Genomic DNA, 25630 nt, shown 5'->3' on the forward strand with positions numbered 1-25630 from the left:
TGGTACTCCATCTCAGGGTTGAAAACACAGACATAAGAACTGAACCTGGCAGTTCTCACAATTTGATTAAGAGCAAACCAATTCTTTAAAAATTATGTTGTTTGCAATTCTGATTGCATCATAGAGTCGCTGAATGGTTTGGGTTGGAAGGGACCTTAAACCTCATCCAGTTCCACCACTGCCATGGGCAGGGACAACTTCCACTGTCCCAGGCTGCTCCAAGCCCTGTCCAGCCTGGCCTTGGACACTGCCAGGAATCCAGGGGCAGCCACAGATTCTGTGGGCAACCTGTGCCAGGGTCTCTCCAACATCACAGGGAAGAATTTCCTCCCAGTTTCTAGTGTAAGCCTACCTTCCTTCATTTTAAAGCTATTCTCCTCGTTCTGTCACTCCCTGTATGTGTAGATCATAAGTACAGTAAAAATGAGACGTGATATTTTAGTGAAACCAAAGCAGGCCAGGAAAGCCATGCAAGTTTCATTCCTTGCTGCCTCCAGGTAATGGTAGATTTTGGCATTCTGTAGGTGTTTGCAGCTCTCAGGTTGTGTGCATGGGCCAGACTGTGGTTTATGGGTGTCACCAGTAAATAAATGTTACTGCTGCTCACCAATCCAAATACACAGGTGAACGATTTTGGTTTACCACATTCTCAAAAGAAGTGGAGGATTTCTTGCTTTTTCCAGTTGGTTTATATAAAAGACAAATTGTCATTTTCGCTTATGCAGTTCAGTAATGACAAATCTCAGAACTGGTACTTTTGGGTTGTCTAGAGACAAGTTAAATTTTGGTCAAACCTTAAGATGTGATTGTGTTTAAGGTACAGCTTTGGGGTTTCGGTGAGTCACTGTCATGAGTGGGAGGGCAGTGCAGGCTCTTTCAATCTGTGTGTGTGTATTTACAGCACATCCCCCCTTCAGGTAAGGATGGGAAGGAGAAGGGACAGAGGAGGAAAGGTAAAGGACTCTCAAAAGTCCTTTGGAAAATTTCATTTTATTGCAACGTGCAACATGGAAATTTTTTTGCCTGTGTGAGCCATCACAGCGAGTTTATGTGAAACCATCAAAGGTTTAAGTGTGTTAATGTCCACAGGTTGTACCTGGTGGGTTTTGCAGTGGGTTGAGTTATGAGACTCTGAACCACGTGTGCTCGGATAGGGTGGTGGAATAAATTTCTCATATGTGTGGGACTGTGACGGTTAAAACAATCATTACTGAAACCATATACCTTATTTCCTGTAACTAATAGTAGATCTCTACCTGTGGAATATATTAACAATTATTCCTTTGAGTTTGGATGGTTGCTCAGCTGTTTTGTTGGACAGATATTCAGACGTGGTCTGTAATTTATGTTGTCTGAGTACGTCAATGAACAGAGCTAATTATGGCTTCCTGATGTGAGCTGTACTGATGTTTGTGAAACCACACTTCTGCATGTAAGAGTAAACGTGTGTTCTTTAATAAATTGTGGAAAATGATGGGTTTTCTCTGCCTAGGTTGGTTAACGAAAATATCTAAGTTGGCATTCACCTAGGGTTTAAAAAGAAGGCATGGTTTTGTGGCTGGTTGAACAGTTAATTCTTCCATGCCTTTAAAGATAATTTTTATTTATTACTCTGTACAGTACTCAGACTTCCTTTTAAAAGGAAATTATTGGTTCAACCAGCAGTGGCCCTTTCAGAGACTCCATCACTTGCCATGTTTCAGTGTGGGGTAGAGCTGCAGCAAGTGACAAAAGTCCTGGCTTAATGTCACTGTGAGCGGCTGGCTTTGTGACAGCACCTAATTACCCACCTACACTTCTCAGTACTTCAGTATACCTCTGTATTAGTCATGTCATTTGGACACTGTTGCCACTTGGAAGGATTTTTTTTTTTCAGATGTGTAATGTGTATCCTGAGGAATGTGCTGCTCTGTATGGTAAAGACAGAGTAGGAAATTTTCAAAGGAAAGTATCCTGCAGCCGTGTGGATGGGGTTGAGCTGTTTGAGGAACACCCAGGATTGCTGGCTCCAGAGAGGAAATACTGTAATGAGAAAGGGGAAGCAGTTCTGTTTTTCTAATATTTGTTGTTTTCTTTGAAATGGGGAAAAGAATACCTGGAGTGATTTATATTTAATTGAGGATTGCATTCCATCAGATACGGTGAATGTTCTCAGGCCATTTATCAGCTGTGTCTTTTGGAGACCTCTGAGGAGTTTATGGTACATATTTACCTTAACTTGGCTGGGTCAAGGGAAATAAAGCAAAAATAATAGCTGTTATTTTTGTATGTGAGCAAAACTGGAAGTCATGTGGGTGAAATATGAGCCAAACAACCATGTCCTACCTCCTCTGTGTCTTTCTAAGTACAAGAAATTATTAGTTATATGTAATATAATTTCCTTAGCATTATCAGTGTATCTTTTAAAAACAGAAGATTTATTGACTTTTTAGTTGCTTCATCGTAGTCAAGCCCTGAAGTGAATGTGACATATATTATATTGCCATTATCCTTTAGTAGTATCTTATGTAGGCAGCATCTTATTTAAAAAAAAAAAACAAACAACAAAAGAGAATAAAATAAACCATTTACTGCTTCTTACATAACATGGTAACATTTTTTCTGAATTGAATTTGTTGTATATTGCTGGTAATATATAGAGATCACACAACAACAGAATCCTACAAGTGCTAGTGAGGATTTCAATAAGCAGTACCTACATTTTTTGGAGCGAGTGAGTTTTGTAAGAAAACCTTTGAGCTTTAGGTCGTCTCTGAAAAAAATGTGTCATTGCTGATTGTCACCCTCATGGGCTGCTGCCACAGGGTCTATGAGTGTTATTGTGAAGAATTACATATCAAGAGCTATTTTAACACCCACTCCATGACACAGCCACGATTCAACCCAGTTTCCCAATGCAAATAGCCAAAGGAGGTTTATTGTATAGTAATACTTGTGTATTGCAGTTTCCCTAATAGATCTAAAGGTAGGTAAATGCAGAATAAGTAACTAAATGTCAGGGTCTTTAAGCAGGAGGAAACACGAGGACTGAGCAATCTCTTACCGTCAGCACGTACAGTCATTCTCTGTTCCCGTGAGGGATGAACAGTGAAAACTGGTGCAAAATAAAACCAAAGAGCACAGTGTGGGTTCAGCTAAACCTGGTGATAAAACCAGTTTCAGAACTAGTCTGGTGAAGTGTGATCTGATCAGATGCTTCATGAACAAATTGCTTTATTACTGATACTGCTAATGATTTGTAAATTAGTTGCAAGCCTCCCCGAGTGACTGACTCAGTGGCATTTACCAACTCTTCACATACCCCCGTTTTTAGGGGCTGAATTTATAAAACACTTCCCTTTAGTCCCTTGAATTAAATTTTCGGTGGCATTTGATGACAAGCATAGCATGATTAATTACAAATTGTTCTTTAGGTGAATAGTGCAGATTCTAAACCACAGCTTGTGTTTTTATAGCAGTTATTACCCTGCAGACTCCAAAAGGGCTTTGGAGGAGAGATTATGATTTTGGTTACATCATTGTAAATTCAGAAAACGTCAGTGATCTCAAAAGTGTGATTTTCTTGAAATTAGGTCAGTGGAAAAGAGATCAGAAACTGCTTTGCTACCTGAAAAGAAGCAAGCTCCAAAATGGAGTGAAGTATCTACTTCCAGATGGCTTTCCTTTTGGCTTTGCAAAGAATGTATTTGTTAAAACAAATCATTTATTTGAAATATTTTGGAGAAGTGAATAATAGAGCAAATTATAACCTGAATCCGGGCTGGATTAAGACAATAAAGTTGTAGCATGGAATGTTTTTTCTCTTGCTGATTGTTCTGTAATGACCCAGAAGCTCTCCATCACTGTTTCATCTGGCACCAAGGTGGGCCAGCAACAAAAAACGACCTAAAGGTTTCTTATATTTTGTCTGCCAATTAAATTGATTCAGTGTTTGGATTTTTGTTGCTGGTTAACTGATCTTATGATAGCTACACTGCACTTAAAAGGCTTTTTGTTTGCTTTCTGCCCTCTGATTACAAAATACATAATATTTTCAACCTGCTCTTGAATCGAACTAAATTTCTCAACTATGGTTGGTTGAGATGATGATTGAGATTTTCAGGAGAGTATGTAGTTCTCTGTTGAATTCTCACTTCTTGTCACCAGAGGTTTTGGTAAGATAAGGATTACAGTCTGAAACCACTAGAAATTGCAGGTCAGGAAATGGATGTAAGGTCTTGCAATGGACAGTGTCAAACACGAGTCTGGAGCAACTGAGTTTAGCAGGGAGTCCATCATTCTTAGGGAATGTTGAGAGGGAAACCATCAGAGAGGTGTTTGTGGATGGTGAACACCTTTCAGGGTTTTGCTTTCAGCTTTTGTGTGTGGTGGCTTTGCTCGAAGCATGTGAAAAGCAGCTTTTGAGTACCCCAAGGGTGTGACTCATGAGGGCGATGAGCAATAGTCACCGGGTTTTCATCTGTCCCCTCGCTTTGGGCAGCACGTTCTGCATCCTGTTTGTGAGCAGCTCTGTGGCTTTTTGTCTCAGAGCTTCCTTGAGCCTCCTCTAGTGTTCTCTTCCACCCACTTTGGAGTACTCAGAAGAAATAAAGTGGTTTATGTCTCCTTTTGTTGCTGGGGTTGTGATCCCAGCAATGCAGGAGGGTGTCCTGGGGGATGCCCCAACTGCATCTCCTCAAGTTGCTCCCTGCCTTTGTCTCCTACCCAAATCACTGGCTGAAGTGTATTTGAATTGCTCTTTAATTTTCTTTGCCACCAGGAAAAGGAGGGAAACCTGTATTAGAATGAATAAGCTACATCCTAAGTTATGGAATAATTGACCGTATCAGGGAGTTAGTGTGTAAAGCAAAGCTGTTTTTAAATATCGGATTGAAAACAAACCCATACATTGAAAATATGTCTTCCTAAGTCTTGCACATTTTCATTCATTTAAAATTTACAGGCAGTATCTTTGAAAGGTCAAAATAATCTAGTCATCATAATTGCTAAGTAGCCTTTTCTGAAGTAAACTCATTAATATAATATTAAGGATTATATTACAAGGCCTTGGAGTATATTTATTTCTTTTTCCAATATAATTTTCTTAAGTAGTAACAATAATAATAAAAAGAAAGATATGTTTCTAAAGTAAAATACTTCTCTATTTTCATTTTCAGGTTTCAGACAGTTCTGAAGTACTTGGAAAATGAGTGTCCTTCTCATTGAACCCTTTTATGGTGGCTCCCACAAACAGCTGATGGATCTTCTCCAGGAAGAGCTGCAAGAAGATTGTGTCCTCTGCACACTCCCAGCCAAGAAGTGGCATTGGAAGGCACGGACTTCTGCTCTTTATTTCATGCAAACAGTGCCAACAAGTTCGAATTACAGGTAACCAAGGAGCTGAATAATTTCTAAACTCAAATCACACAGATGCCTTCAACCAGGTCTCTTCAACTTACTCCTCGTTTGTATGCAAGGGTGTATGTGGGAGCAATTAGGGACGTGCAGTGGGCATCACAAGTTTTTCTTCTTGGGCTATAACTGAGAAATTACATGTTTTGTCTTGCATCTCCAGTCCGCGAGTCTCTCAGTATGTGGATACCTCATGTCTATACATGTATGTGTATTTCTTATTTGAAATTTATCATGTGAGCTCACTCATTCTCAAAGGTTTAAACTGTGCTTCACAGATTAGGCTGAGAGATGGCACAGATGTGAACACTGCAAGCTTCCTCACGTGCCCTCCCATGTATCTATTAGCAAGTCTGATTTATCAGTGTCCTGCTCAGGCTGACCTGCAGGATTAAGGGAGCAGATTTATCTTAATGATGGTCCGGTTCAGTAACTTGCCAGCAACTGTGGGTGTCAATTATACGTTTATGTAAGTAGCAAATTTCCATCAGCTAGAACCTGGGCTGATAAAAACAGGCGATTTAGGTCGACAAGATAGCTATCACATAGTGAGAATCAGCCCCTCCAGAGCCAAGCTGTCTCTAAACCCAGCAGTTTTGCTTGGCCTACCTGATCAGATGAGATGTGGCAAGGTGATTGTCTGGAGCAGTGAGATAGAGCTTTGCTCACAGCATGCAGAACATTGTGTGGGGACTGTGCACCTTCATGGGGAGAGACTGTTCATGCACAGGGTTCTTTAGCACAAGCAGCTGCAGAATGAACTTCAGGAGGACTCTGAGCACACCTGAATGATGTGCCAGCGAGTCACAGTTCAGAACTGGGTCTGGTATTTTTTACTGTGAGTGAGTAGGTGCTTCCTGAGGAAGGAATATAATTTTTCAAGAGCAGATTTGTGCTTAGAAGGCTGGATTTTCTCAGTGTTACCCAGGACAATGTCTAAGACATCTTGGAACACACATTGTGTAAATGTACACCTTTCCTGTGCCTGCTTTTGGCTCCCATTTAAAATAATCTCCCACCTCAAGCCAAATGTTATAATTAATTTTTCCCGTTTTGTCTTGTGCGAGGCATTTAGTGTTGGTTTTCTCTTGCTTTCTTTTTGCAACAGTTTTGTTTTGGAGGAGTGTACATGACAAACTGTTATGTAAATTTGTCTTGTATCACAACCACATCCTCCAACGCATCACAATGTTATCTGTGTTCCTTCAAGGTCAGCAGCCCAAGCTGTCCAGCACTAACTGCATTAAACTAATCAGACATCACTCATAGACATACACTTCATTAGTTTAACTTACAGTTACATTGACCTAAGATAACTTAACTCCAATTTGTCAAGTAACCCACATCTTGGGGAAAGGGGGAGGGAGCGCTGACAAAAAAAACAAAAAAAGCAAAATCCCACAAAAAAACCCAATAACCCAACAAAAAAATCTCAACCCAGCAGCCTGAAAACTCACTTGAAGTTAATAAACTTGCAATCTGTCATAGACTTATGTGCAAATACAACCTTTACTGACAGCAAATAAATCTGATCTAACCAATGGAGCATCTTAAGGAGAGGGAAGCGTTTTCTTTGCTGGTGCTGTTCGGGTTGGAGCAGAGGGAATCAAACAGTCAAAGTTGACAAAGATGCGATGGTTAAAATAGAATTTGTACCTTGTCCTCGCAGGCAGCATAAAATTTTAGGATCAAGGGCTGATATGGCTGGTGAGAGGAAAACTGATTAGAGGTACCTTCTACTTTACTTGCACATTTTTAATGCTTGTTTTGTAATTGAATGTTTTGATTATTTTATTAAATTGAAAGTATAAGTGCATCAGATTCAACCTAGTAAGGATGACTACTGTCATATTAGAAAACACATTGATTAAAATTAATTTTAATTCTGTTATTTCTAAGCTTTCTAATAAGCACTGAAGATCAGCTTCCCAGGTAGCAGTTTGTAAAGACTTAAAAAAATTAAATTGCTAACTGGCAATACTGCATGTTTGGAATTGCACACTTAAATATTTCAACCTTCTTAGGAGGTCATGGAAAATACCAAATTTGCATTACTTATAATACTGATATTATTTACAGAAAAAAAACCCCTTTCTTTTCCAATTGCTTTCCGTAAACGTGACGTTTCATAAATACCTTGTTTTTATTTGTATGTTTAGTAGTGCAGAAAGGTCACGGATATTTCAAGTGCAAACACTTGTGATAACGGAGCTGCCTTACTAAATCTCTATGTTCAAACAGTACTTTATTTCAAGATCCCGGTCTGTGTGAGAAGTAATACCGATGCTGTTCAGTATGATGTTAGATGTATTTTAGAGAAGTAGTATGGATATGTTTACAGGACTGTATCCATATAAACTGATTTTTGGGAGCAGGAAGGTTTGTTTGTTTAAATGTGACACTCAGAGAGTTAAGGAGTAGTCTTAAAAAGTGCTTTTGAAACAAAGGATGCAGTACAGAGCTGTAGATGTTAAATTCAGACACTGCAGTAAGCAGAGAGTTTCTGTGATGAACTTGCTAATTCTTTTATCGGAGAACAGACGGGTCCTCCCTTGAGCACAAACTAAAGTTGAGTTGGTAACGAACAGGACATTTAATGTTACTTTTGTGAACTGTATGACCGCTCTCTGGGTGAGCAGGAACATGATGTTCCCAGGAACGTGGAGATCTCCCTGGGATTGTCACAGGGAGAAGGTGTCCTCACCCTCCACGGGGAGCACGCAGAGCTGTTACGGAAGATATTGGACCCTCAGTGTTTGATCTGCAGCACTGCCTGGATTTATTAATTCCCATGCAAAATCTGTGCTGCATTTCTCCAGAAAAGTTTTGCTTTTCTGTTTTCTTGGCTTTGTCGAGCAATGTGTTAAACCAGCTCATGTTTTCTGTCATCTCCTGAGAGAAGCATGGGAACCCTGAGGAATGGGAAGCCCAAGCATCCAGAATCCCTTCAACTCAGAAGGCCAGAAGGAGGATTTAAAGGTGGATCACTTGCCTAGAGATCTTGGAATGATCACACAGATTGATGTGCAGCAGCCACAGACTGAATTTTAATTGCTCAGAGTCACAGATGATTTTTCCTTAATTGGAAAGAAGGTGTTTGGATGTTGCATTGGTGCAAGGAGTTTCATTCCTGTAGTGGCAGTTTCCAAATCACAGCATTTGAAGTGCACTGAAAAAGGGAGGAATTACTGTCTGCTTTCTCTAGACAAGGTTTTCAACCATCTGAGAGTTTTGTCAGCAGTTGGTGGGATATTATCTTCATTCCATGGATTTGGAAGGTCCAGCAGAGCCTCCTCAGGCTGCTGGCACTCTGCAGATTGGCTGTGCTCACTGCTTTGTCTCCCAACTTCTTCAGACAGCTTCAGCTTCTTGATAAATGTGGGTGTCTGATCTTTAGCCTAAAGTTGTTTTCCATAGCACACAGCAACTATTCTGTAATTCTAGAAAGCATGTAAAAAAAGATTTTTTTTTAGCCTTTTTAAAATTCTTAATTCAGTGAAAGTTCTCAAATATGAAAATGCTGTTGCACAATTTAATGAGAAACAAAAATGCTTTTCTTTTTCCTGTAATTATTATCTTTATTATAGTGAGCAATCTATTAAATTACAGGTAGCAAAATACTGGTATGACACATTAGATGAAAGGAGTTTATATTTTAGGAGCTATCCTCTACAGAAAGTAATTTAATCTCCAAAAAGTTAGTAGCATAGGACTGTAAAACAGAATGACTAAATTCAGTGTAGCTTCCAGTGTGTTTTAATAGCACTGCTATAGTATTTTAAATATATAAATATATATATATATATATATATATATAAATATTATGTATAACATTCAGTATTGCCCCCCAGGTAGCTGTTCATATGAATAAAGATTTTATTTGTAACAGATTCTAGCCCTGAAATACCCCTAGGGTAAATGTTAGCATATATATACCCCTTGATATCTGACAACTATATTTTAAAGACAAATTCTGTGCTTTTTATGTTTTACAAAAGAGAAAACAAATTATTGTTTTCAATTAATAGAACTCTGGAAAAAAAAAACAAACCTGGGGGTGGTGTTCAGCAAAGGAGAGTCTTATTTCAACAGTATATAATGTAGATGTGGTTATTTCTTGATTTTTTTTTTAATATTCTATTAAATCTGCTAGATTTAAGACTGTTTTAGAGCTGATGCTTTTGTTCTATTCTATAAGCAGAAAATGCATTATTATAGAGTGAATTCTTTGCTAAATGGTGAGCTGTGTTCCCTAAATATCTTAAAAAAAGCAACCTTTAAAATTCTTTTTCCAGTGAGTAGTTCAATCCTGCTGAAAACATAACACTGTGGGAATGTGTGACCATTTACAAGGTTGAGGACTTATCTGTTTTCTAGATATTTTGTTTTCAGAAATGTCCCTGCATGCCCTGGAGAAGGTGTTTGGGGATGTAACTCAAAGCAGGGCAGGGCAAATTTCATTAAATCTGAATACATAGATACCCATCTGAATGTTCCCATTTGTGCTGGAAACATTCCTGCCTGTTTACATCTTTCTGTAAAATACTGGAAATGTTTATATAATCTTTGTAGGAACTGCAGTAATTTGTCCTGCATTAGAGGCTGTCCTAGAATTTGACCCTCATAATGTTCAGGTAAGGAATAGATAAATTGTATGTATGAATAGTACATTAGTTAAAATAAGGTATTTTACGGTGTTTGCTTCTATATATAGGTGAATAAACATAAGCCTCATTGATAGCATTAACTGGTAAGAGTGTGTATTTTGATGTTACTGCTCAGATTCACTGCATTTGAAGATGGGACGTATCTCATCTCTTTGGAGTCACTGAATAATTTTCTGCCCAGAGGTTGTCTTGGGTTTCACCCCATGTTTTTGTTATTCTTTGTGTTTTAACTGCAGTTTTGTGTGGGGCACAGTGGAATGTGTTCCTGGACAGGAAGGGAATGTGCTCCTAGAGATCCCTTGTGCTTGGATGAGCTGATGTAAAGGCAAGAATATACAAGGTGACTAAATGTCATATCCAGTATCCCATAAGGACAGGGTTCAGGTCTCCTAGAAACACATAATCACAGACTGGGTTGGGTTGGAGGTGACCATATCATTCCATCCCCTTTGCCATGGACAAGGGCATCTTCTACTAGACCAGGTTTCTCCAAGCCCTATCCAAGCTGGCCTTAAACACTTTTTTTATTAAAAATACCATGTGGGTGTAACTCGCTGATGAGTAAAAATCTCCATATTCTCACCTTATTGTGGAGGTGCCCAAAGGAAGGTGTGGGAGCCCCTGCTTCACCCCGCTCTCTGCTTTTCCGCTCCCTCACTGAACAAAGGGTCATTACTTCTTTAATTCCATTAGTGCTAAACTTGCTCACGTTCTTTTTTTCCCCCTGAACAAACGGTTTTGAGTTCACCCAGGTTAGTTCACACGGGCTGGTGCAACCGCACACACGTTTGTCCTGCCCACGCTCCGGAGGGAGCTGGCTGGGAGTTCGCTCCGCTCCGGGGGCCAGATGGCCGTCCTAGCACCATGTTGAGCCTCAACCAATAAACCCTACTGAGATATGAGACACAGGCACCATGTACTGAGCTAAAACAACTTGGTGACTCCTGACCAGAGCTGGCTGGTGTCCAGCCAGCTTTGAGTGTAAGCACAGAGAATATACGTCCATATGGAATGGCACGAAGCTCCACCACTCAGCACAGATGATGCCCTCCACTGCTGTAGCCCTGGATAATAGAGGGTGTCCCAGCCTGGATAAGGGGTGTGAAATTCTCTCTGCTGAGGGAGAACATGGAGGCCATCTGATGCTGGAAAAATGTAACATGGGAATGTGTGTAAAAAATGGGTTTTGTTTGATTTGGGTTAATATCGCCCCAAACCTGTTCTGGAAACTTCTGAAAAATGTAATCGGTCAGAGAGAGAAAGATATCGGATTATCAAATTGATTTAAGAATGATTTCTATCGGAATGCTAATATAAATCAAGGTATGAAAATTAACAGAAAAAAGGTTTAGAGTCATAATTGATTTGCTCTTTTTTTAATGGTGAAGATAGTGTATAAAAGCGAGTGATTAAATAATTGGTAAAAAAGATTTAATCCGGTAAAAAGTAAAAAAATGAAGTAAAAAATTAGGGCAGGTCTAGAGGCAAAATCATTTCCTATTGAGGATAACAGCACTGCTGTTGTTTCTCTGCTCGCAACCAGACAGCGAAAATTTCCTTTTCAATGTGATGGAGAGAGGCTGCCTGAAAAGTTTTTGTGAAGCTGATGAAGGAGGTGGGATGTCCCTTTGAAGGAGATGAATTCTCTTGCTCTGAAGGGCCAGAAACAATGCTCTGGTGCTCAAAAGTCCTTGTACAGCACCATGATTTAAGAACAAATGTTTTTTTATTCTTAGCTCTGGCTGCCGAAAAATTTGGAGGGGGTGATCCAATAAGAACAGCAAAAAAATCTTCTAAGAAAGAGGACAAAAAAACCTCCCAAGTAAACTACCTGAAATTTATTCAGGCAGACAGCAATGTGATCTTAAACATTCACTTTGCATTAATCAACTTTGCCTCAGATAAAATGCTGGCAGATGGTAGCTATTCATTTTAAAAGTGACAGGTTTTCTTTACGTTTTTGTGTGGAAACCCCCACATGCACTCTTCCCTCCAAAAACTTTACTTGGTTAATTTGTCCAACATGCTTTTTTTTTTTTTTTTATTTTTTTCCCCCTTAAATGCACTCCCATTACTAGGCAATTTCACAATTTGGATAGTTAAAAGAGGGTTTAGATGAGTTTAAATGCAGGCTCCTTCCTTTGAAGTCAGGGGAAGTGTATATATGGGAGCTGGGTTTTGGCAGAAGTAAGCTGGGAATGATGAAGACGATGCGGGGAGAGGTGCGGGGCCGGGGAGGACGCGGGCTGGGACTGCTGGGTGATCTGTACAAAGTGCTAATGTGAAATGGCAGTTGTCTGTTTGATGTGTAAAAGATTTGCTGAAATTCCAGCAAAATATTCTGATGAGAGAAGGAAAGAACAGTCTGGGTTTTCAAACCCTAGCATGTGTTTTCCTTTATGTTCTCAAATGCTGGGTGAAATCCTTATTTTTCTTTCTAAAATGAATTTTATGAATCACCTGGAGAATTGATATTTACATTGCTGGCAGTAAAATGTAATGAAATTGTGCATTATGATTCAGTGTTTCTGCACTTAGGATTTTAATGAGGATTTTATCTGTCCTTTTAAGTGGTTGCTGTGTATATTTTTTATTTCTAGATTAGTTATGGATTACATTTCTATTTTCAAATAACAAACATATACACTACTATATTATAAAGAATATGATACTTTCCACAATTCATTGTCATTCCAGCTCATAACACTAATTTGATCTTCCAAAGGGACAGTAAAAAAAGATTTAGTTTAGATCTAGTAAAGAGAAAAATACTGGGTTTTTTTCCCCATTTTTTGGTGCTGCTTTTGTTTTTTCGTAATCTCAAATTCTTTGTTTTTTTTTTTTTTTTTTTACTAAGAAGTAAATATTACAAATTTTGTCTGTTACTTGCTTTGCACATGCTTTAGATTTATAGCTTTGTGTTCTGGTGTCATAAATAACTAATTTTCTTTATTTTCCTAATGAGTACCCACAACTAGACTGGGTTTTGTGAATTGATGAATAATGAAAAGGAATTTTACATTGTGCAAACTGTTACTAGCAAAGCAATTTTTGGGAGAAGGCCTACCTTAGCACCAATATTAATATTAATACTTTTGGGGGCTCTTTTTAGTAAACTTTAACTTGACCTAAACACACTGAAGTTTGAAAGTCTTGGTTCAGGTAGTTGTGGCATCTCAGTTTCCAGTCTTCAGCAGACTGAATCCAGAGGCTTTTCCTTAACAATTTCATCCCATGTGCCTCTACTGGAGAGCCAGCTTGGATGGGGCTTAGAGCAACCAAGCTTCCCATGGCAGGGGATTTGGAATGGGATGATCTTTAAGGTCCCTTCCAACCCAAACCATTCCAGGATTCTTTTGCTACATCCGCTTTTCGTGCCCTAACACTGAGGGCTGTTACCTCCTGCTGTGGGTGTCCATGAGTTTCAGTGTAGATTTTGAAGGTGCTGACCAGGTCCATGATCACTATGGAAAACATGGCCAAAGGTTTTTCTGGTTTTATCTTCTTGATTGCTCTGGGATTGCAAGACTGAATGTCCCTAGGAACAAGGCTGGGGTCCATTGGTTGCTCTCCAAGGGCATCACCTCCTGGTGTAGTGCCATCCAAGGAACTTGGGCCATAATCTTGGAGCCCACTCTGGTATGAGCTGAGACACCATGGGTGAGGGTGGTTGTGGATGGATAGTTGCTTCATAAATGCCATTCTCTATCAAACCAGAAATGTTAGTGTAAACATAAACCACTTAATTTTGTGGATTATTACCTTGTTTCTTCTTTAAATACACAACATATACCTAGGCAGGAGTTTGGTTACAATCTTTGTGCCAAATTGTGCCACAATGGAAAACATTTTATTTTATGATTATAATATAATTCTGACTCCCCATATCAGAGTTTGATTAATTTATTTTCTCTTCCTCTTCTCTTTAATACATCTCAGTTTAAGTATTGGTAGGCTTTGATTCATTATGGTGATGAATTTAACTTCCCTACAAAAAACAATTAGGAATACATAAATTGCATCTATTAATTGGAATATCTTTGATGAATACAAAGCAACTGAAAGGCTTTTTTTGTTTACAGTTCTGTAATGAAGATTTCCACAATTTCCTTATTCCCTTGGAAAGTATTTTTCCTTTCTTGCCTTTGTCCTTTGTCCCTGTCTTTTCCTCCCTTCCTCCTGCACATTTACTCTGATGGTCCAGTGGACACAGTCATTTTAAAGAATGCTTTCCATTTCAGAGCACTGACTGTTTTTATTGTTTATGTTTATAACCTTGCCTTCTTGTTCATCATTTTTTGTTTTAGCTCTCTTAATTTCCATTTTACTTGTTGCACGCTGGAATTTATATTTCCGTCTAGTTGCAACTTGAAGAAAGAATGAAGGAAACAGCAGTGGACACAACATCAAAAGCAAATATGTGCTTTTCTTGTTGCAGTATAACTGGAAGAATTCATTTCTTTTAACAGTATGTCAAAGAATTATATGGAGAAAAATGTATTTAGAGTGGAGCTAATGTTTCTCTCACACCACCTTACCTGATGCAACTCATCAGTCTTTTAAATTAGTGATTTACCAAATGTTTTAAAAATAAAAGGTATAAATTATTATGGGTAGAACAATAGAAAATTAATTTCAAATTCTTTTTTTTTTGCAGTGAAATAATATTCTTACTGATTTCTGTTAATATATTTTCTTTAAGTGCTAATATTTTTTAGTATAGCATACTCTATGGCAAATTACATGTATCTAGTTAGAGTATGGAAAAATCTTTATTTATTAAGATATTATATAATAATATGAAAAAATTCTGAACACATAACTAACTCTATGTATATTATATATGGAAAAACTAAAGAAATTGAAGGGCAGTAATTTGAGAACATCTGCATTTTTTTATTTATGTAAGAGAATATCCCATTTTTAATTAAAGATGGAATTTAAGAATGATAAATGGGACCATTATCTAGTAACAATTAGTTTGCAGGCATTTTTTTCCAAATGTTCTGCAGATTGCTGCAGGTTTGACAGTGCCTTTGGCTCTTGTGTGCAAAATGCATTTCCTACTTGTGACAGAAGAGTTGTAACTGACTAAACATGGAGCAGTTAGCATGCATGGTGACATCTCTATGCTTAAACCTTGAGGAAATGAATTATTTTAAATTATTTTTAATGCAGAAATTTCCTGATAGTCAATTTTATTAAAAACCTAACAGTTAAAAATTTTATCTGCCAAATTAATTTTGAGAAATATTGCTAAACACACTAAAACTATGCAAGAAAAGATTGATTTTGGGTGTGATTTTGGCAGGTTTCTGAAGTTTTTTTTTTTTCTGAAGTTTTTTTTCTTTTCTGTGGTAGTAGAGTGACCATTTTCTTGTGGTTCTTTTCAGTTTTTACTTTACCACTTGAATTCCTTCTTTGTTGCCATCATCCTAGGCTGAAGTTGGTTCCAGTTTATTGTTGCATCCTCAGGTCTTAGCTGTGGGGTGTCAAAGTGGGAGGAAAAAAGGTGGGTAGGTGCTTTGGGAGGAACTTGAGTTGCCATCAGATGTTGGGTGCCTCTTGGTATTTGTGACTCTCAGTGATCCCAGGAGCAAATAGTTTGTGTCCTCATGTTTCTCTGTGGTTTTCACAAATCTTCAAGGTCCTGACTGGGAGAAGTTCACTTGTGTGGGGTTGACTGGCTGTTGTGGTTAGTGATGACTCAAGTGATGTTGCCCATTCAAAAGGCTTTTTTGGAAGAGGAGTTGATTACACAGCCCTCATCTTTACCTCCTCCAGACTGTTGTGTTACCATCTACTCAACATGGAATCTGGTTTGCAGCAGAACTTGTTCTTCTGGGGTTTTGTACCAGCAGAGGATCCTGTGGGCCCAGCCTGGTCTGGAATCGGTTTTCAGTGGTTTCTGTGGATGTTTAAACATTCAGGTCTAAAGTGCTATAAACACAGACCTTAGGTCTTTTCCTCAAAAGTTCCATAGGCAGGAGTGGTAGGGAGGAGTGTCAGAAAAGAGTAATTTGCCACAAAAGAATCTGGAAAACTAGATTCTAATATAATTATTGGAAATTGCATCATGAGTTGGAAATAGTAAAACATACATTTTCTTCCATTTTTTTTTTCTAACATGGAGCAGAGAACCTGGAGCGTGGTCATGCATTGAATTAATACTCATCCTGGTGTAAACACACTGGAAAATATTTTTATATAATTTTGCATTTTAGTACAGAAGAAAAATATTAGATTTTAATCATCGACTCAGAATCGTTAAGGTTGGCAAAAACCTCTAAGAGCATCAAGTCCAACTGTTAACCACGCTATGCTATGATGAGTGGAATATAAATTCAGCATTAAAGGAAGCATCTGTACTTGAAAAATCCTAATTTCCAATGCTAACAGCTGCATGGAAGGTCATTGACATTGTGGAGTGCGTGGGGTCTCTGGGGCTCAGCGTGTTTGAAGTCAATATTTATGGTGCCTCTGTACCTCCTGTCATTAGCAGGAGGTTTTCAAGGGACTGTTCTTAGATTATATTTTGCACATGGCTCTTGTTTTCCTAGATACTGATTGGAAAAAAGTGAAGGGTATAATAGTTTTCCTGTCTGCTGATGGGTGATGAGACCAACATGTTGGGGCCATGGGTGGAATCGGGGTGAATGAATTGGTGGCAGGGAGGGAGTTTGAGATGCTTGTGTGCTTCCTGCATTTTTAAGGAGTATAAAGGATATTTCAGCTGTTGAGATGAAGCTCAGCAGCTGCTCTGCAAACTCCTAATGGAGCAGGGGACTGGATTTTCTTTATCTCCAGAGTTTTCCTCTGGTCACAGATACTGCTGGGGCTCCCCATTTCTCTTAACCCATATAGCTTTTAAGCGGCATGGTTGAAGAGGAATAATGAAAATGTTTTTTGTTGGATAAAATGGGATTTGGAGACAATACTGTTGCCTATTAATTGCTAGGTACAGACTAAGGCTCTGAATGATGAAGAGGAAGATACAAAAGCTGTGTGCACTGAGCAAATGCTTTGCTGTGCAGCCAAAGAGCTTTGCAACCACACTCTGGGTTGTTACAGCATCACTGTGGTATTTGCCTTCCCATTATTTCTTCAGTTCACTTTTCTGTGGTGTCTGGTCCATGCTTATTTTATTTTGCTTTTAATTTTATTTTTTAAAATATTGTTTTATTTATTTTGCCTTCCAGTATGTGGTCTAAAACTGTAACTTCATTGATGCTTGAATATAATAGCTTTGATTTTGTCTTTGAAATCCGGAGGGGTGTTTAGCGTGAGCAGTAGTGTATCCAAGGTAGAATATTTCATGTTTTTGCAGATTGCTAGTATTACATGCCAGAGCAGCCTTCTGACCATGAAGCCCAGCCACATTTGTTCTATTAGCTGCACTTCAGAAGTATTTGTTTAGTTTTTTCCTCAGATGGATAACCAGTATGGAACATTCTGTCCACAGAAGTCTTATTAAAGAGGTTAGAGCATCCTGCTAATTAGAAAAAACTAATTAGGCAGATTGTTGAGCCTGTAACCAGAATTTTATATTTTAATGGATTTTGAAATGCGGTGTGCTCCCTTTTCCTATTGTAAAATACACTTTTTTTACTTTTAAATGACTGGAAACAGTCTTTTTGAGGAAGTTATGCATTCAGAATAAGAAAGCAGCAACACTTCAATTTTTGAATTTATTAAATAAACTGTAGAAGAATATATACAGTAAAACTGGTGAAACCATTAATTCATATCAGTCTCTTATTGTGGCAGAAAAAAATTAGTTACTTTCCTGCTGGTAGGTTGCAAGTTTAACTGCCCCAATGAGTTGAATTAAGTTCATGTGAAGAAACAATATAATTGTGGCTGTGTTAAAATTAGACTTAGATGGTACAGAACTTACAAATAACTCTTTGCTACTTCACGCTAAAATTCATTGACCACTGTTTCACTGAGCCTTGGGAAGTTTATCCTATTTAAAGCTGGATCCAGTCCATTTTTGAGTGCTCTTGTAGTGCTGTTAGAGACTTTTGGTCTGGAAGCTGAAAAATGAGCTCGTTCTGTGCCATGGGGTGACCTGGAAGCAAAACCATCAGGGTTGGTTGGGTTTGCATGGTTCACATCTTAATTCCAGGTTTGCAAGGTGCCATGTGGAAAGCAAGGCATGTTTGTGGCTGGGGACAAAACGCTGGATTGGAGAAACATTTAAAATATATATACTTAACATGGATTTCTCCCCAACATCTACTTTTGAACTCTCTTTCAACTGTGCCCTGCTACAAACTTTAATTAGTCGTAACCTTTTTTCAGGCTTGTCATTCTGCATTTTGCAAAATGCTCTGGCTTGTGGAGCAGCCGTGTGGCCGGGAGCCGTGGGCAGTGGCCTGCAGTCTGTGTCAGGACCATCCTCTGAGATGTAACTCAAGGTGCAGATGTTGCAGTTGGTGAGACGAGGTTGGCTGCCATCTGGAAGGTGGCCATCTGCTCCCTCCTGCAGCAGCAGAGCACCACGCTTTTGGGGGCCCCTGCCCCTTCCTGTCACAACCTGAGTCAAGACAATTCAGAATTGCCTCTTTGAAGCCTGATTTGGGAATATTGGCCAGCCAAGTGCTTGGCACTTAGAGAAGTAAGGGGTTAGGAAGGGAGAGACAAATACTTTTAGACAAGATTGAGAAATCAGCTGTATGAAGGGACTTCAGTAAGCAATGGAGACTTAAGATATGTAGCTGAGGTGTGGAAATGTAGGAGAAACTACAGAGCAAAGAGAGATGCAGCATGCTATGCTGATAAAAAACAGGTAGAAATGTCCCATTGGAGCATGGAGCTTGCAATCATTTTACTAATGCTTCAGGAAATACATGGAATCTCTACCACATGAGAACAGAACTGTGGATACAGGGACTTGGAGGATGAAGCAATTAGGTCCCTTTAAGGAAAACCTTCCTACTTCCAGTCCAAGAAGGCAAAAATATTGCAAAGACTTGTATTTGTGGTGTCAGTCCTTCATGGCCAGACCTCCTATATTTGCTAGAGTGTCAGCTCTGGCTTTGGCCAGTCAGATTTGTGTTCAGCATCTGTGCTGACCTGTAGGTTCACACCCTTCCACACTCCTGCAATTCAGTCTGCAGCCTGAAACCTGGGACTGTTATCAACCAGACAGGTCTAGGTAGTTAGCATGATGTCATGTCTCTTCATCGGGTTATGGAACAGGGCTGAAATTTATGGCCATAAATATTTTAAATTGTTTTTGTTTGGCTTCTTGGGGAGAAGCATTTCCATGGGTGAGAGGTTGTTTTGTGAGAGGCTCCACTGTATGACAGATCATATGGATGGATTCAGTACATGGGGAGCTTGTACCCCTTCAGTGTCATAGGTTGGAATTGTTAAAGGCACTTAACAGCTTTACAGATTCTTGTTTAATTACTGGTCATTATTCTGAAGTGGATGACTCATTTAGCCTGCAGTGATGGGAGGTGTTCTGGCCCTCTATATAATTCTACACATACATATTTTTGCTCCTAAGCACCACAGAAATGTCTGTTTTCCTCTTGTATGTCTCATTTCCTGGGGTAATACAAAGAAAATAGATCTGAGAGGGGCTATGGAATGAGAAAGGGGATGTTGGGAACAATTTTGCATCAGTTTGGATGGCTCTTGGTGCACATCTGAACTCTGCCATTCAGTTGCCACCTGAAAGGGTATGTAATACTGTAATAAATTAATTAGTCCATTCTTCTATATTGGTATTTCAGATTAGAAAACAGGCAGGACAATGTGAAATTCAGTGTTTAACAATGGTCTGATGTGGTAAAGTGTTAAAATTAACCTTTAAACCAGTTCTGGATTAGCTGCCATCAGCTTTTCTTCCCACAGTTAAGGCTGTGTGTCCTTCACTGTGACCTTCTGTGTGTCCTGGAGAAGACCCATCGCAGAAGCAGGGACTTTGAATTTACCAGTCTGTATCACTTGGTCTTGTTGTGTGGAGATCTAAATAAATTTGCATTGATTTCAATAAATGGGGATGTTTTGAACCTTGACTTTCTAATGCTTCACAGTTGGGTATTTTTTTCCCTGCTTTGTCAAGGAGGATGACTGTAGTAAGACCATGAGCTGATTACTCCCTGTATTAGATAATAATTTCTTAATGTGGGAGGGATATTAAGAAGAATGGATGTGAGCGCTCTTGGAAAACTCTTTTATGGAATAAGGTTTAAGCACTGCTGTTAATAGGATGCACATTCCCTTTCATGCTGAGTCAGGCAGAGCTTGGCTGTATATCCAATACAAAAATCAAGGAGGTCTTGGACACACTTGCAAAACATGTGGTGATTCTGCTGTCTCTAAAAATTGTCACTATTGCTGTGATTGTCACATCTGGAGTTTAGGTGGGCGGTAGCTGGAGTTTAATTAAAGATTAGCTCTACTTCCATCTAGACCTGTCTCTGAAGTACCTCATTGTTCCCCCACATCGTGTGTTTGTCTTATGATGTGTCAGTAGCAAATAATTACAAGTTTGACCTAAAATCTGAAAAACCCTGCCTGTTTTAAGCATTCATGTCAGTGGCAGAGGCTGCTGGGTGCAGGGAACAGAAGGAGGATGAGTGGAGGTACAGGAGGGACATTGGGTGTTCTGATGGAGAGGCACTGCATCAGTTACCAACTAATCCTGGCTTTTCTTGGGAGAAGCCTGAATCATCATTAGAGATGAAATGTCTGTTTTGAATGAAAAGCTGACTTGATGGATGGGGGGGCTTTTTCCCATCAATGAAAAATAGTCCAGAGGGTTTTGGGAGTGCCTTGTTGAAGTCTCTTCAGTATAGAAAACTAAGGACTTAGGAATTAGAGTTAGCCTTAGAGTAAGATAAGATCTTGTGAAAGTATTTTTAGGGATTATTTTTTGTTTTATTGGGGTCTTTTGGTTGTAAAAGCTTTTTCTGGATTATGTGACAGAAGTCAGGACAAGATACTACAACTCTAGTTTATATTTTTTGGGGTGCTCTGAAGAATAATCTGGAGGATGTTTGTGAGGGGAATGATTAATAGTAGGAGCACAGAAATACTGAGTTTATTTTTAAATTTTTTTTCTTGGGATTCTTCTTTCAATTTTGTAAGCTTTTTAAAACATTCAGGTTGATTTGTAATGGTATATTCTCAATGGTTTGTTTTTCTAATATTATTTGGTGAACTCTAGAATGGCTTTACTGTCATTCTCAGAAGGTCTTCATTGAAACTTTTTCCCCAATTAAGTATTTTTAAGATTATTTCATTATGAAAGTCCTTGAAGTTAAGATGAAGTCTAATTTCTTTTTCTTTTAATTTTCCCCTGTGTTGGCATATCAATGTGGTTTTGCCCTAGTGGCACTTCCCCATTTCAGATTATTTTCTACCTCTGCATATTATGTGATTTCTTGTTCAAGTGAATGACAAGATGATGTATGACACACTTGAGATGGTATTGAGCAGAGTATTGTTGGAAAATTGCAGTGATAATTTTATTTTTGCATCTCAAACTTACATGCCATTGAGGGGAAAAAAAAGTGTAATACCAACTCAACAAAAAGCATAAGGGGAAACCTAGAAAAATTACAGGGAAATTTCCATAACAGATACACTAGTGCTGCTTTAATAATGATTTCCTGTCATGAACTATTTTTATCATTTGCCAGCTCTCTGACGTGGCATTCTATTTAACATTTTTGAGAGCCATGTTTTAATCAGATTAAGCTCAAGGAAACCGATAGGTATCTGTTTGGCTCATGACTTGTGCTTCTGTTTCTGATTTAGTCACAAGACTATTGTTGCTGGAATCTTTTAAACCCCATTTTGCTTCCACTTGCAGCCGGTGTGTGAGCCCGGAGGTTGAGTGCCAGGGATTTTCATGATATAAACACACAGGGCTCGTTATGGAATTATTTTGTAAATTGAAGAAGACTGGTACAAACTGTGTCTTTTTCCTCATGTGATTAAATGGCTAAAAATAACCATCTATTTTTAGTTTCAGGTGTGGTAATGTTTCTTAGGAACAAACTCAAAGCATTTGCTCGGAGAGGCTGCCCATGAAGAGTTGTGCATTCTGATTCACTTAAGGAAAGCAAAAAAATCCTTAACAAATGCGAATAGGCTTGCGTCATTTTATATAGTGTGCCACATGATGATGCTTTCCATGCAAGAGATATTGAGAGAATAAAATATAAACACCTATATTTTAAACTTAGATATTTTAATGTTTTTCAGTCATTTTATTAAATGAAAGGCAGCAGAAAAGTTTCTAAGCAAAACTCTTATGGTCTCCAATACTGAGCACATCCTGAAAATTTAGGAAATTAGAAAAAAAGAAAAAGTGCTGCATAACATTTGGAATCATAGTTGTGCTTGGGTATTAGTGAATTTGGCACCTCCTTTGGTGGTCTCAGCATCTTGGAGCATGGGGGAGGACCAGCAGCCTGGCTTTCAAAGAGCTCTGTCTATCCATGTTTTCCTAATTTCCAGAGCAAAAAAAAAACAACTCCATGTATTACATTTCTAATGACCTCTTTTGTCTGTTGCAAATGCAGAGAGATTGTATTCAACAGCTTGGTTTGTATGGTGTCTTCCTGCAGTGTATTATTTATTTGGTTGATGTGTTCGAAAACTGCTAGCGTAAGAATTAATAAAGGTTATTAGTTACTTTCCATAATAAAATTAGCTGACCTTTAAGAGCATTATACAGGGGCTGTCTAAGTGGAAAAATGACAGAGTGCGTTTTTATCCTGGTAGCCATTTCGATTACTAAATCTTATAGTCACAATATAGAAACTACGCGTGGTGATTAAATGTGGCTCTTGACTGTATGTTTGCAGACAACAATGAAATAAGTGGAATTTTTGTGTTCAAGACAGAATTTAACCCCTCAGTTACGGTTTCGCCCACATCTTATATTTGGTTCCATTTGAACAGCACAGAAAAAGAAAAAAATCAACCAAAAATAAAGAATATGCAACTTAATTTTCTAAAATGGGGCGTCCTTTGGAAGCGGCAGCGCCGGGAGTTCGCTGTGGTTTTTCTGGAGCGTGATGATGTGCAGATTCCTGGAGCAGCCTGACTTGGGTCTCTGTCAGGCTGCACTCTGTAGCTGGGCACATACAGCTCACTCAGTCAGCCTGATAGTCTTTAGTCATCTCAATTCATCTACCAGTTTAAAGGGACACTTGCCATACAATCCAGTATTGGAATGTGAAGTGCACGTGCCCACCTGTATTTTTAAGTTGGGGACAGGATGCACCTCATTTCCAAAGCAGCTGTTACAGCAAATCTCCTTAATTTTATTTTCTTTGTACTGAATAATGTCATTTTTCACTGTGCCATTATCTAGAAGAGATTTTTATAAAGGCTTTAATCTTTATTGTTATTTTTGAAACGTTGATAATCTATATCATGATGATAGTATGGCTTGGATTTCAGGTGAACTTCAGATTTGCTTGTGCTGCTGCATTGTACTTTTTCAATTTTTCACTAGGTCTTATAACATTTGTTGAAATCCTTACAAGATATTCATCTATTTGTAGCATCATATAGGTCTGGCTCCCCATCTGTCTCTGTTTTTCATGACAACGAGGCTCTGGTACATTTTTTTTTAATTTTAGTTCTTATTCATTGAAGCCCACTGTAATGCTGTTTCTATCTTAGCTGTTTGTCCAATAGGTTTTATTGATCATTTGGGATAAAATAAAAGATTTATTCATAGGGACAAGTATTTACCAGCTATCAGTGAATTGAGTTTAATTAGGTTAGGTTTTCTACCTTATGAAACAGAATGTAATCAGAATCCATTTATGTGCTGTTAAATAAATAAATAAATTACTAACTTAATGTAATGCCAAAAGCTAAGAAATATTGGGGAAGAAAAGTTGTTAACTGATTTTTTTTTTTTGCTGGGCCATATTTATTAAGGGTCTCATACAACTTTTATATTTCAAAAGTAAGGGTATGAATCTAAGGTTCAGATTCCCTCCAAATAAATCCTTATTTAACAGGATATCCCTGAGACTTTTCCCCCCACACTCTTTTTGTTGTTTTTTTGGTTTTTCTTTTTCCCTTTTTCACTATTGGCAAGGCTGACTGAAACAGTCTCATCTGGTTTAAGTAAAAAATCTTTGCATTACTTGGCGGTGGTTTCTTTTGTACGTGGTGCTTAGAGCTCCTTGAAGCTGGAGCGCACAGGAAATGCAAATCATGCAAATCATCCTCGCGCTGACGATGTACAGTGGCGTGATTGAGCAGCAGTACGTATGGCTCGTGGGCTGACCACATGAAAGGGCTCATTTAAAGACCAGATGAGCCCAAGCTGGCTTAAGTTAGACTATGTGTGAGCTTCAAAGCTTATAGAATAGCATCCTTTTTAAAAATAAATTTATTTTATTAATAACACCTGCGCCGAGTTCTTAAACAGTGAGAACATGTATAGATGAACGTTACATTGAGTAACAGGCCATGCTTAAATCAGAAGGGCAATATTGTTGGTGTTTTTTTTTTTTATTTTTATTTTTTTATTTATTTTTTTGGTGGAAATTCAGGTACGCATTCATATGGGGGAAAGGTGACCACAGTCTGCACTGCAAAAAAAGTGCAGTTTGTGTTTGGTATACATAAAACCCAACTATTTTCTGCCTTTCAGGTAAAAATGAAAATAAATGGAAGATAAAAGGGGTTTTTTTCTGTGCAGTAGGGTTAAGAACAGGCTTTCTGTAAGTGCTTTTGAGTGCTGAGAAGAGGGAGGTTGATTGCTGGCTGCTTCAAATTTCTTGGTAACTGAGGAAAAAAATCCTGCATATTATTTTTCATACTTCTGAACAGCTTTTTCAGTAGTTTCAGGGCTTTATCCTTCCAATAATGCTGAGCCCTTGTGCTGTGGACTGTGGACCTTGAAGATGGTTGGGAGAGCAGCTGTGGTAGGAACACTGGGCTTCATCAGCAATTCTTGAGATGGACCTATGGCAAACCTGAGTAAAGTCACAGGGTAAAAATACTGGTAGAATAATAAACATTTTTTCATATTAATCTGGCAACAAAAGGAGTGGCTGGATAGGTAACAGTGTCCTTAAAAATAATCTTACCTTTTGTAGTATCAGCATGGGTGGCTTGCTTTCTTGTAGCGAGTGTCTTATTTCTTACAAGTCCTTTTTGTTTTATACAGCTCTCATTCGCTTTCCTTTGGATGTTTTTAAAAGTTGAGATTCATTCAAATAATGTAACATGACACAAAGCTGGAAAATGTCAATCTTGGACTGTTTCTGTGTCATCTTGTTTAATTTTTACTTGAAACAGTAGCCCTGAGGAGGTCTGCGGTGGGACTGGGCAGGACACTGCACTCCATCACCCTGACGGATGTAATTCTGCCTTGATTTTTTTTCACCAGTTCCTTGCTCCTTCATTTTGTTCTTTCTGCTAATATACAGGAACAAGAGAGATAGAAAAAATTAATTTTTAAAATATTTTATCTACCAGATTGCTTCTTTCTCATCAAGTCAATCCACAGGTCCTGGAACAAGAGAGGGGGACATTTCCCACATTTTATTTTTGTTTTCCCCCATTCTTTTTAA

General features: G+C 38.5%; 1 protein-coding gene across 23 annotated transcripts in view; it reads left to right on the forward strand.

Moving 5' to 3' along the window:
* Positions 1-25630, forward strand: part of QTMAN (queuosine-tRNA mannosyltransferase) — a 188653-nt gene that overhangs the window by 47770 nt on the left and 115253 nt on the right. For 22 of the 23 annotated variants that reach the window (XR_014956468.1, XR_014956466.1, XR_014956467.1 and 19 more), the window contains one exon: positions 5157-5367. Coding sequence is in view for 15 of the 23 variants with exons in the window: in XM_077784897.2 (XP_077641023.2) it covers positions 5186-5367 (182 nt within the window). In the remaining 8 variants the exon portion in view is untranslated. Of the gene's footprint in view, positions 1-5156; positions 5368-10294; positions 10399-25630 lie in introns of those variants that run through there. The other variant, XM_085584110.1, reaches the window with a different exon arrangement.

The sequence above is a fragment of the Lonchura striata genome, chromosome 7 (genome assembly GCF_050655825.1).
Source record: "Lonchura striata isolate lonStrDom1 chromosome 7, ASM5065582v1, whole genome shotgun sequence".
NCBI classification, from domain to species: domain Eukaryota; kingdom Metazoa; phylum Chordata; class Aves; order Passeriformes; family Estrildidae; genus Lonchura; species Lonchura striata.